This window comes from Polypterus senegalus, chromosome 5 (genome assembly GCF_016835505.1).
Source record: "Polypterus senegalus isolate Bchr_013 chromosome 5, ASM1683550v1, whole genome shotgun sequence".
Lineage (NCBI taxonomy): Eukaryota > Metazoa > Chordata > Cladistia > Polypteriformes > Polypteridae > Polypterus > Polypterus senegalus.
The window spans coordinates 144,799,853-144,814,174 of record NC_053158.1 but is presented as its reverse complement, the minus strand read 5'-3'; the positions used below and the strand labels follow the sequence as shown (position 1 = coordinate 144,814,174).

The following is a 14,322-nucleotide window of genomic DNA, read 5'->3' as shown; positions in this document are numbered from 1 at the left end:
CTTTACTCTTATGTAATTTTATATAAAAATAAACTTAGATTTTAAATATCCCAAAAGATTTTGCTCTCCATAAAAATATATCCTGTCAAAATTATACAAATTCAAATATGAACATGCTGCATAACAAAACCTGGAAATATAAATAAAATGTGTTCCTTTCAGCAATAACAAATCAAATCATTCAGTTGTCTTTGCTCATATGTCATTTTAGAGCTGGACGCCTGGCATCTTTTTGGCACAGGTTCGTTTCTGTTTGGTGTGAGGTTCTGTGTTGTGGAGATTCTCAGGATGGATTGCAGGTGCTCATCAGTGAGGCGACTCCTGTGTGCTGTTTTGTTAGTCTTTATCACTGAGAAGAGCTTCTCACACAGATATGTGCTACCAAACATGCACAAGGTTCGAGCCGCATGTAGACGGACTTTTTTTGTTCTTCAAAGTCACCAAAGCGCCGTGCAAACTCAGTGCGCTCAGTTTATCAGCAAAGTGCGATTTGGGAACACCGTAGTGACGACTTGGTTTAACATTACTTGGCAACAGGGAAAGTGGGGCAAGTGCACTGGTGCATTTGTGTCTCCCATAAAAGCAGCTTCACTTGAAATCACTTTGTGATTGTGCACGGGTAAAACGTCCGCTGAAGTGTCAGATTCTTATTTAATTCTTCTGCTTTCTGTATCTTCTGCATTGCATTCATTCAGGTTACCCTGATGTTTTGTCTCATAGTGCCGTCTTAGATTAAATTCTGTAATTACAGCCACATTAGCTCCACAAATGAGACACACGGGTTCAGTAAACATATACTCAGCCTCCCATCGGTTTTAAAGGCTCTATTTTCAGAATCAACTTTTCTCTTCAGCATCGTGTGAGCTAGCTTGCAATAACTTGCAGCATCATAAGCTAGACTTGATTAACGCGTAAGTGTTCGGCAAGGCAGCTGAAGCGCTGCATTATGGGATCTGTAGTTTATTGTGTTACCAGCGCTTCATATACCCGGCCATTAATAACAATAATACAGTATATAAAATGATCTCGCGGGCGGATATAATTACACGGGCGGATGTGGCCGCGCCCTTGAGTTTGACACATATGGACTAAATAGAACTTGAAAAGATATATTTTTTCAAATGTGATCGCGCAATTCAGATAGAGTTGACGCACTACAGCCTGCATGCCTCAATAAGCCATCCTCCCTCGCTCTTACTTTTTACCGTTCATCTAATGAATACACTGAGTATGGCTTTACCAAAACAATCATTGATGGCGAATAAAGTATCCATTATTCGAGTATGTAGATCGGGATATATATATACATATATATATATACCGCGTATCGCAGCGGAGAAGTAGTGTGTTAAAAAGCTAGAAAAAGAAAAGGGAACATTTTAAAAATAACGTAACATGACTGTCAATATACAGTATTTGTTTTGTGAGTGTTACTGAGTGTTGCTGTCATCAAGGATTTGATTATCATTATTTCTTTCAATCAGGTTCGTATTTGTAGGATGTGTTGTGTTCAAGTTACATTCCGTGTTTGTCAATCGTTGTAAAGATGACAGGTTTCATTCATCGATTCGTTTCTTACTGCATCAATAAACAGCTCGTCTTCTTCTTTATCTGAGACCTGACACACTGCATGCACGGTTTTTTTTACACTGTCTTCCTTTAGCGGGACATTGACTTTTTCCAACGTGTGCTTTGTTTCGCAGTAGCTGGATTTATGAATATGCTTGTATGTATCAGGCGCTTCATATTTTTGCTGCCTTTTCAATTGTGTAATTGGTTTTGTTCAGCTCTTTGGAACTGTTGCTTTTATCTGTGCACGCGCCAGTTCACGTGAGCCCTCGGTGTACATGCATCGAAGGTTCCCAGCTGTGCTGGTGCCATCTCGTGCTATGTCCATGGCTGTATTTAATGTTACCTTAGTCCTGGCACTTAAAACTTTCTCTCAGTTTCGCTGAGTTTGTGTCAAACACCACCCTGACCATCTCATCTTCCTCTCCATAAGCACAGTCCTTCACCCGTGAATATTTAGTGGGAGTTTGCTATTGGATTGCCGCTGACGGACGGCCTTATATGGGCAGGCACTAAATTACAAACGCCAGCGTCAGCCTGTCTATGAACTTAATTTAAAGTGTAGGTTTACATCGTGCTTTGTTTCAAGTAGCAGAACTCATGAATATGGTTGTATATGTCACTTTCGCCGCTTCTTATTGTTTCGCTGCCTTCTCAATTATATAATGCATGTTTTCTTCAGCGCTTTTTGAGGTCTTCCTGGTTTTCTATGTACTGCGTGATTACGTGGGAGGCGTGATGATGTCACACGAAACTCCGCCCACGGCGTTGAAGCTCATCTCCATTACAGTAAATGGAAAAACTGCTTCCAGTTATGACCATTACGCGTAGAATTTCGATATAAAACCTGCCCAACTTTTGTAAGGAAGCTGTAAGGAATGAACCTGCCAAATTTCAGCCTTCCACCCACACGGGAAGTTGGAGAATTAGTGATGAGTCAGTGAGTGAGTGAGTGAGTGAGTGAGTGAGTGAGGGCTTTGCCTTTTATTAGTATAGATATATATATATACATATATACATATATATACATATATACATATATACATATATATATATACATATATATACATATACACATATATACACATATACAGGGGTGTGAAAAACTATTTGCCCCCTTTCTGATTTCTTATTCTTTTGCATGTTTGTCACACAAAATGTTTCTGATCATCAAACACATTTAACCATTAGTCAAATATAACACAAGTAAATACAAAATGTAGTTTTTAAATGATGGTTTTTATTATTTAGGGAGGAAAAAAATCCAAACCTACAAGGCCCTGTGTGAAAAAGTAATTGCCCCTGAACCTAATAACTGGTTGGGCCACCCTTAGCAGCAATAACTGCAATCAAGCGTTTGCGATAACTTGCAATGAGTCTTTTACAGCGCTCTGGAGGAATTTTGGCCCACTCATCTTTGCAGAATTGTTGTAATTCAGCTTTATTTGAGGGTTTTCTATCATGAACCGCCTTTTTAAGGTCATGCCATAGCATCTCAATTGGATTCAGGTCAGGACTTTGACTAGGCCACTCCAAAGTGTTCATTTTGTTTTTCTTCAGCCATTCAGAGGTGGATTTGCTGGTGTGTTTTGGGTCATTGTCCTGTTGCAGCACCCAAGATCGCTTCAGCTTGAGTTGACGAACAGATGGCGGACATTCTCCTTTAGGATTTTTTGGTAGACAGTAGAATTCATGGTTCCATCTATCACAGCAAGCCTTCCAGGTCCTGAAGCAGCAAAACAACCCCAGACCATCACACTACCACCACCATATTTTACTGTTGGTATGATGTTCTTTTTCAGAAATGCTGTGTTCCTTTTACGCCAGATGTAACAGGACATTTACCTTCCAAAAAGTTCAACTTTTGTCTCATCAGTCCACAAGGTATTTTCCCAAATGTCTTGGCAATCATTGAGATGTTTCTTAACAAAATTGAGACGAGCCCTAATGTTCTTTTTGCTTAACAGTGGTTTGGCGTCTTGGAAATCTGCCATGCAGGCTGTTTTTGCCCAGTCTCTTTCTTATGGTGGAGTCGTGAACACTGACCTTAATTGAGGCAAGTGAGGCCTGCAGTTCATTAGACCTTGTCCTGGGGTCTTTTGTGACCTCTCGGATGAGTCGTCTCTGTGCTCTTGGGGTAATTTTGGTCGGCCGGCCACTCCTGGGAAGGTTCACCACTGTTCCATGTTTTTGCCATTTGTGGATAATGGCTCTCACTGTGGTTCGCTGGAGTTCCAAAGCTTTAGAAATGGCTTTGTAACCTTTACCAGACTGATAGATCTCAATTACTTCTGTTCTCATTTGTTCCTGAATTTCTTTGGATCTTGGCATGATGTCTAGCTTTTGAGGTGCTTTTGGTCTACTTCTCTGTGTCAGGCAGCTCCTATTAGTGATTTCTTGATTGAAACAGGTGTGGCAGTAATCAGGCCTGGGGGTGGCTACGGAAATTGAACTCAGGTGTGATACACCACAGTTAGGTTATTTTTGAACAAGGGGGCAATTACTTTTCACACAGGGCCATGTAGGTTTGGATTTTTTTTCTTCCTAAATAATAAAAACCATCATTTAAAACTGCATTTTGTGTTTACTTGTGTTATATTTGACTAATGGTTAAATGTGTTTGATGATCAGAAACATTTTGTGTGACAAACATGCAAAAGAATAAGAAATCAGGAAGGGGGCAAATAGTTTTTCACACCACTGTATATATATACACATATATATACACACATATATATATATACATATATATACGCATATATATATACATATATACATATATATACGCATATATATATGCATATATATACGCATATATATATATACATATTTATACATATATATATATACATATATATATATATATATATATATATATATATATATATATATACATATTTATATATATATATATATATATATATACATATATACATATATATATATATATATATATATATATATATATATATATATATATATATATATATATATCGCATATATATATATATATATATATATACATATATATATATATATATATATATATATATATATATATAGAATACCAGCGGCAAGAGGAGAAGTAGTGTGTTAAAGAAGGAACGAAAAAGAAAAGGAAAAATTTTAAAAATAACGTAACATGATTGTTAATGTAATTGTTTTGTCACTGTTATGAGTGTCGCTGTGACATATATATATATATAAAAATACCAGGCTAGCGATGTCATGTGTTAAAGAAGTTATGAAAAGAAAAGGAAACATTTTAAAAATAATGTAACATGATTGTCAAAGTAATTGTTTTGTGTATTTGGCGGCAGCGTCACAAAGTTGTTTTCGGTAGCTGAATCAGAAAATGTACCACGACGCCTCCTTTTTACTGTTTTCTCACAGCTTGGATTGCTGCTGTCATATACACACACACACATACATACATACATACATACATACATATATACATATATATACACATACATATCTTCATATCTACATATACACATATATATATATATATATATACACACACATACATACATATATATACACATACATATACTTGTGTGTATGTTTGTATGTGTCTATATGTGTGTGTATAGCTTTGGTCACTGAGTGCAAGGGAAAAATAATAAAATATAGTGTATAAGTTATTAAACAGTAAAACATTAACGTTTTAAGAAGTAAAGCTACATTGAGCACTACTGGAGTGGTTGCGGGTAAACTACATTTTAAAGACTGTAACACGACAGGTAAGTAGAACTAACAGGTAAAATGTATATGGATCATCTCTCGGTAGTAGATCCCTTTTGAAAGGCGCTACACGACGGCTGTGGTATAGAAATTACATGTTCTATGTGAACGTTCAAATTTGTGCCTCTGGTAATGTGCCTTACCGGCATTTAAAGAAAAATTAGTTTTGTGTCCTCTGCAGTGTTAGAGAGAAAGGCTTTGGTTTGGGATAAAAGGAAAAAAGGTGTAAAGAAAGGAAAGTTGCCTTTTCTTTTATATAGTATAGAGATGTGTTCGCTGGCGTTATGATCGCCTTTTGGGGACAGTCGCGGTGGATCTTGTGTAGACTGGTGAGACGTCCCGCCATTAATTGGCTGTGATGGCACTGTCAGTCCTCCACTCGTATGCGTGTCTTCATAATCCGAGGTGAGGACCTCATAATCGTATACGTGCAAAAGAAAGTGTGAATCGCCTTAATATTATTTTGCGTGTGGTGTAGAAAAGGGGTCCGTGTTTGCACTTGTCTGGGCTATAGCGCAGGGGAGGATGAAAAAAATTAAAAGTGTTCACTTTGACCTAAGGCAGAAGCGCCTTAGCTTGGCTGCTCGACTTTTGCAGGGCAGGAGACCACAGTTTTTGCAGACACGTTCATGATATCAAAAGTCTCAGCGCTCTTTGGAGGTCATTCATATATATATATATATATATAGCAAAATACCAGCCTTCCCAGCGAGAAGTAGTGTGTTAAAGAAGTAATGAAAAAGAAAAGGAAACATTTTAATAATAACGTAACATGATTGACATTGTCATGAGTGTTGCTGTCATATATATGCCTGCCTAAATAAGTAACCCTCGCTTTGCTCTTACTTTTTTACCGTTCATTTAATCATGGCTAATGGCGGAAAAATTATAAAATGGAAGGAGGATGGCTTTACCAAAACAATTATTGATGGCGAATCGATTATTCATAAAGCTTGAATTGGTGATCTGTTTTTCTGTGTTAACCTCATATTTTTTCATACTTCTTCTCAAACTAAGGTGGTGCGAGGGTAAAATGAATAGGGATGCGCTGATCAATGTAATGGTGTACCAGGAAATCATGCATTGACAAAAGCTCCCTTGCTTGTAATGCAAAGTGTGATTAAATGCATTATTTTTTAGCGTTATGGAGCACATGCATCAAGCTTCTCAGCTGTGCTTGTGCTAAGAAAAGGAAAGATTTTAAAAATAGCGTAACACGATTGTCAATGTGACCTTTTGTAAGTAGTGCCTGGAGGATTCAGTGTGGAGAAACTCTAGAGATAGTGTGTGTATTAACTTGTGGATTTTTCTGTGAGTATTTGGTGGCAGTCTGAAGTTGCTTGAGGAAGAGCGGCTAGCTGAGCTCAGCTCAGAGCGAAATTAGATGAATGGGAGGAGATGATGGCGTAACTCCCCACCCGCCTTTAACTGTCAATCCCCACAAACACAGTCTCTGGAATTTGCATAAGCACACCCCTTCACCTACAATTTTAACTTAGTTACAAAGTGATCAAAACTCTCGTTTATATCCTCGTCCTCTCATTAAACTTGTATCCGCGATTACCTGTGGGCATGAAACGCCAGCGGTAGCCTGTCTATGAACTTAATTTAAAGTTTAGGTTTACACCTTGCTTTCTTTCGAGGTAGCAGCACTCATGAATATGGTAGTATATGTCACTCGCTTCGCTTCTTATTGTTTAGCTGCCTTCTCAATTATATAATGCATGTTTTCTTAGCGCTTTTGGAGGTCTTCCTGGTTTCTACGCACTGCGTTGACAGTCAGTTCACGTGATTACGTGGGAGGCGTGATGATGTCACGCGAAACTCCGCCCCCACGTCATTCAGCTCAACTCCATTACAGTTAATGGAAAAATACCTTCCAGTTATGACCATTAGGCGTAGAATTTCGAAATGAAACCTGCCCAACTTTTGTAAGTAAGCTGTAAGGAATGAGCCTGCCAAATTTCAGCCTTCTACCTACACGGGAAGTTGGAGAATTAGTGATGAGTCAGTGAGTGAGTGAGGGCTTTGCCTTTTATTAGTATAGATATATATATATATATATATATATATATATATATATATACATATATATATATATATATATATATATATATATATATATATATATATATATATATATATATATATATATATATATATATATATATATATATCGCATATATATATATATATATATACTATATATATATATATATATATATATATATATATATATATATATATATATATACATATATATATATATATATATATATATATATATATATATATATATATATATATATATATATATATATATATATACATATATATGCATTATATATATATATATATATATATATATATATATATATATATATATACATATATATATATATATATACGATATATATATATATATATATATATATATATATATACACATGTATACACATATACACATATATACACACACACACACATATATATATACATATATATGCATATACATATCTATATATATATATTAGGGGTGGGACTCGATTAAAAAAATTAATCTAATTAATTAGAGGCTGTGTAATTAATTAATCTTGATTAATCGTATGTAATTGCACAAGAAAATTTACCCCAAATCGCAAATGTTTTTTTTAATTTAAAATGGTTTTAGTGGGTGACAGAATCAAATAATAGACATGGACATGAATATTGTAAACTCAAGCTCTTTTAATTTCTGAAAAAGAAAAATGCATTTAAACTGCATTTCAATTCAAAACAGAAACAAAAACATCATCCCTGGCTAAAATTGGGCAGACTTAAAAATAAAGTGGTATTTTAAGTACTTTAAGTACATTTTCAGAATGGTATTGTCGTTAAATAATAATAACAAAAATGTCAACATAAAGTGCAGTTTTTCTTCTAAAAAAATAAGGCAGAAACATAAAAGGTAATTTGACCAACTTCACCTTTAAACTCTGAGTAACATTAGCCAAAATTATTTTGTACATTAGGCTAAAACAGTGTGATCATTGAACATTTTGTAATTAGATGTAATTAGAATTACTAACGGTCACGGAAATCCAATGATCCCCAGTAAGAGCCACAAAGTTTGCTCTCTGTAATGTATCTAATTTTGCTTGCTTTTCAGTGTCATAAAGCTGTTGAATTTTACTTGAAATAGTCTTTCGGCACGGCAGTTGTAAAGTTGGATCTTCTGACGCTAACTGTAGCACATTTTCTAACCCCCTATCTTCCACCACTGTTAGTGGTCTACAGTCCAAAGCAATCCATTTTGCGAGAGAATTTTTAAGTTTGACAGAAGTTATCTTACTAATTTTGGTCCTGAAGTCAGTCATTTCATGTGGTTTGGGCTGCCGATACCTTTTGTTGGTACTCAAACTCGTACTGCTAGTACTAACAGCATACACAGTTTCTGTGCTTGCTGTAACATGTTTTGCATTTAGATGGTACTGTAAGGTTGAAGTGCCTCGGTGGTATGCAAACTCATTTTTGCACAGTTTGCACAAAACTACGCTTTTATCAAGGCTTCCGTCGGGTAGTCTTTTGAAATGAAATTTGCCTCTGATCAGTCCTAGCAACGTGCTTTCTTCCGACTCTTACATTTTTTTAGCTCTGATGTGTGCATCAATGTAATCGATGTACCAGGAAATCATGCATTGACAAAAGTTCCCCTTTGCTTGGAATGCAAAGTGTGATTAAATGCGTTATTTTTTTTAACACGGAGTACATGCATCGAAGCTTCTCAGCTGTGCTTGTGCTAAGAAAAGGAAACATTTTAAAAATAACGTAACATGATTGTCAATGCAATTGTTTTGTCACTGTTACGAGTGTTGCTGTCATCAAGGATTTGATTATCATTATTTCTTTCAATCAGGTTCGTATTTGGAGGATGTGTTGTGTTCAACTTATATTCCGTGTTTGTCAACCGTTGTAAAGATAACAGGTTTCATTCATTGAAGTGTTCACCACCCAAATCGGTACTCGTGAATGTAAGATGTTCAACAGGCATTCCCGGTATTAAGTTGTGGAAATTGCCTGCAAATAATTTAGCGGTAGCGTGTGTATGAACTTAATTTAATCTTTTCCAGTCCTGCAAAGTCAGTTGACGTGAGCCGCTCGGAGTACATGCATCGAAGCTTCTCAGCTGTGCTCGTGCGATCTCACGATGTCAACGGCTTTATTTAATGTTAGCTAAGACCCGGCACTTAAACGTTTCTTGCTACAGCAATTTTAACTCCGTTACAAAGTGATCCAAAGTCTCGTTTATACCTCGTTTCTTCTCATTAAACTTGTATCTCGCGAATACCATATTCGTCGTAGGCATGACAAACGGCAGCGGGAGTGTGTCTATAAACTTACGGTTCACACCGTGCTTTGTTTCCGCAGTAGCTGAATATGCTTGTATACATCACTCGCTTCATAATCTTTTGCTGCCTTCTCAATTGTGAAATGGCGTTTTTTGTTCAGCGCTCTTTGAAGCTCTTCTTTGTTTTCTACGTACTGCGTTCACAGTCATTTCACGTGATTATGTGGGAGGCGTGATGATGTCACACGCAACTCCGCCCCCCCACGGCCACTGAGCTGAAGTCCATTACAGTATATGGAGAAAAATAGGTTCCAGTTATGACCATTACACGTAGAATTTCGAAATAAAACCTGCTTAACTTTTGTAAGTAAGCTGTAAGGAATGAGCCTGCCAAATTTCAGCCTTCTAACTACACGGGAAGTTGGAGAATTAGTGATGAGTGATATAGTGAGTGAGTCAGTCAGTCAGTGAGGGCTTTGCCTTTTATTAGTATAGATATGCCGCCCACTTTAACATGATACCAGATTAACATTATAAATGATTCCTTTCTCCTACACCATAATACAAAATGTTACAATGTGGCATGATGTCCTTTAGCTTTCTTTAGAATCATATTAAAAGTATGTTAATGTTGAAATAAAACTGCATTTTCAGTTTTTTTTGTCTCTTAAAACAAGTAATAAGAGCACTGCATTATTGCTTTTATTATCAGAGACAGTCATTGGCATTTACATTCTGATAAAGAATTAAAACAGATGTGTAAATATAATCATACAGTAATATATACATCGATGTTATCAAACAACATTTTTTTAATATTTAAAGGAAAGTAACACAAATGTACTCTGGCAGTCACATTTTATCACATACTTTGGTTGCATACATCAGTACAATATGGCACTTCCATTAGTATTTTTGCACTATTAGTTTAATTTTAAGAGAAACGAAGAACTCAAATGAATTAACGCCAAAAATATCAATCGGTTACACATCAAATTAAAAGGACTTTAAATGCCAAAAAGTCCTGAACTTTAAAATGTGTCATTCATATTTAAATATTATACCATAGCAGATACACTTCATTCTTTAAGCATGTTTTTGGTGAGTTGCAAGATGAGTAAAAATATCAACATTAACTTATGCTGCCTTAATAAGTTCCCAATTTCGCTTTACACCCCAGCTCTCTGAGCCAATCTTAATCCAAAAATTACTGTACCAATCGTAAATTCATTTCTTATCATTGCCCCAAGATGCCAAAGACAGATCAAATTGGATATTTGCTGGAATTAGGGGAAAAACTAATTTATTAGGTACAGGAATATCAAAATACCTAAAATGGGGACAATCTGAATAAATCTTAGGAAAGTGGTCCACACTGTGTAAAAATGTACACTTCAGGCTTAGTTATATTGTTAAATAAACGGAGATACACAGTAGGTAAAAATTATGTACTGTCCCACCCTAGATGGCACAACTCTTGTGACAAACACAAGATTTACTAATATATTTCCTATTTTCTACATAACAACAGACAAAAATACTAAAAAATTAATAGCCATCCCAAAGACCTACTTGAGGATAAATAATGAGGCAAGTTTCTCTTCTGTCATCCTCTTCTTTCTGACTACTGCAATATTGCTGTAATTCCTTGACTAATATCACCCATGCCATTCCTGTCATAAGGCTATACACTGGAAAAAGTGCTGTGTTGCAAGTCTAACAAATAGTACCGAAGGCTCGGCAGTTTAATTCCTAATGTTAATTCTCTGAATGGTATTTCTAATAGGAGATGACACACACAAGGGAGACTGTCCATGATAAACAGAGTTACGAAACATAAAAAAAAATATAGAAGAGTGCCTTATACTACTGCTGCACTTAACATAAAATACTTCGAACTGCCACAGCATCACCTAAGCTCAAAATGCTCTTGATTGATTGGGTTGACTAATGCATGGCATGGCAAACCCTCATGATTAATAATTTCAATATATACAGTATGGTAGAAAACACCAAACAAGCATAATCCTGTACTGCCTCAATGCCTTCTGCTTTTAGCCTTCAACTCCTTTCAGTACCTGCTTTTTTTAATGACTGACGATTGCTTCTGATCAACCAAATGTTTACTGCAAAATAAAAAAAAAATGTTTTATACTCTGCAATCTTGGAGGGGCACTCTTCTCACTTCAGACTTGGGATTTTGATCTGATTCAACCAAATCTACAAGTAATTTACACATAAGCAGGGGCAAAACCATCACATTGCTACACATGTTAACTGTAATTTTTTGGCACTGATGCGATGGCAGACTACCTTTTATATTACCAATATGCCATTTTACAATAGTAATTCTTTCTCCTGAACATTCACTTTAGCACATTTATGATGTAACTCAAACTGAACCAAACTAACTGTAGCTCAACTGCAGCTGAAAATACAAAATCTTAGGAAAGATTACTTCTTCTGCCACACTGCTTCTCTTAGCTCTGAAATGAGATGCTATATTTACCAGTCACTCTCAACAATCCATAAGTGGATTTTTACCAATGCAAAAGCAATCTGGTCTGTACAGACTTAACTGGCATGGATAAGTGAGCATTAAGACAGAGCACATGAGCCAATTATGGCTAATACAAGTTTAAGCAAATGTTTGAGATCAAGGTTCACTCCAAATGCCGGAAGTTCTAGCACCCTTCAGCTGAAGCTTTTAGCAAAAACAAACAAATCAATCTAATTGGAAGATGTACAGCAACTGTCATTCTCTTTAAACAAACAGTATGTCACTCTGGAATATCCACTATGATTGCCCCATGCATGTTTCCCAATATAAAGTACAAAGTTATATGGAAAATATTACTTTCAGAAATCATTCTCTAGGTCATCATTCAGAGGTCTCAAAGTATCCTTTCTTGAGGCACGTGATGCCTCTACCCACTTACTGCTCTGATGTATGGCAAAGTCTCCAAAGTACAACATGAGGCTAAAGTGATTCTTAGCTGGAGAAGTGCTTCCTAAAGTTAAATATCAGGAAGTGGCCAGGACGGACATATGTTGACATTCTAGCTACACAACTGGAAGGAAGATGAATCTCATAACTCAAAAAGTGGCTTGGGTATACTGCAAATGTGTACTAGCATATTATAATCGCATTGTGGTTTAAAAGTGATCATATACAGGAAGTCCTACTTTTAGAGCTGATGTATGGAGGTAAGTTCATAATCCTGCTCCCTAAAATTGTGTATTCTTGGGGTCGGATAAACCTGGGGATACTAGTGAGTAGACACTTCCTGCACCTGTGGAGAGATCACTTGAAACATCCTGTTATAATGAGCTCGGAGAGGGCCCTACACTTCGCTGAATCTTTGGTTATTATTACCTAAATATACACTCTGGAAGGCACATGATTCAATATTATAAAATTACTTATTTAATTAAAACTTCTGAGTACTGCTTTCTGTGGTCACACTGATATGTCCCATAATAGTTCAATAAGTCTCATAATTCTGGGTATTTCAGTTACTTTTACTATTTTTAAAATGAACCAGACAATATAAATCATTATTTTTTATGTTACTATATTACCCAACATAGTATTGCACATTAAAGGAAATACTGCAACAAATCACAGAATGGTGTATCCACGTAAAAACAAAAACAAATCTATGCAACATTAGCTGAGGAATTTACAGTACACTGGACATAGGCAAAGCTTAGACATGATTAAAATCTATTATGTTTCTGTGGACTGTAACTTACAATACAAATAGACTTTAAAAATGTTCAAAGGCGATGAAGCAGTAATGATTAAGGATACATCAATATCAATAGAAAAATAAAATTTATATAAAAAAAAAACCCCATACAGTACAATTAGATGTATTACATAAATGAAGTCCCAAATTTTAACATTGTCTTTGCAGTGTTCAAAATTTTAAGTCAGATTTATTCTACAACAGACTTACTCCAAGGATATTTTATAGATCTGCTGGATGAACACCATTTTCTCTTAATGTGAAAGCAGCTAAAACAGTAAAAGAATTACTTGAACAAAATCAATATAGATATATTTTTTGTTTGCTATGCAACATCCTTGCACATTTCCAGTAATTTGATTGGAAGGTCTCTTTTGGAGCAGCTTTGAAGGGCTCTACAAAGCTTTCCAACTGTAGTGCCTTGCTGTCCCTCCCTCATTTTCCATTTTTCCAACATTTGGTAAACCTTTTCTTTGAGCCCATCACGCTCATAATCATGGTCAATCTCTTCAATATCTGGTTCCTCAAAACCAAGCTTGCGAGCGCAGTGTTTCCATTTCTTCCCTAAGCTGTTTCGAACAAGTTCCATGTGTGCCTCCATAACTGGGTAATTTTCTGAATAATAAAGTACAAAAGAAAATATAAGCTTGCATAAACAGAATAATCATTTTGTTGTACATGAACATATATTTACCCCATCTTAATGTAATTTGGACTGTAATAACAGTCAAAATAAAACCTCCTTCAGTTCCACATCTCTGTCAAGAACTAAAATGGTATAGCACAGAGGTAGTAGTAGTAGTAGTAGTTTATTTATATAGCACCCTTCACAGACAAAAGGTCACAGAGCGCTGAACAGCAAATACAACAGTTAAAACAAAACATAAACAAAACCAGTAAAAACAATAAATAAACTGGAACTATTCA

The 14,322-nt window shown here is 35.8% G+C and overlaps 1 protein-coding gene across 2 annotated transcripts in view; it reads right to left on the bottom strand.

Moving 5' to 3' along the window:
• Nucleotides 1-10,323: 10,323 nt before the first annotated feature.
• Nucleotides 10,324-14,322, bottom strand: part of ripk1l (receptor (TNFRSF)-interacting serine-threonine kinase 1, like) — a 71,812-nt gene continuing 67,813 nt past the window's right edge. For both annotated transcript variants that reach the window (XM_039753438.1, XM_039753437.1), the window contains one exon: nt 10,324-14,010. In XM_039753438.1, the coding sequence (XP_039609372.1) occupies nt 13,721-14,010 (290 nt within the window). In that variant the 3' untranslated portion in view covers nt 10,324-13,720. The remainder of the gene's footprint in view (nt 14,011-14,322) is intronic.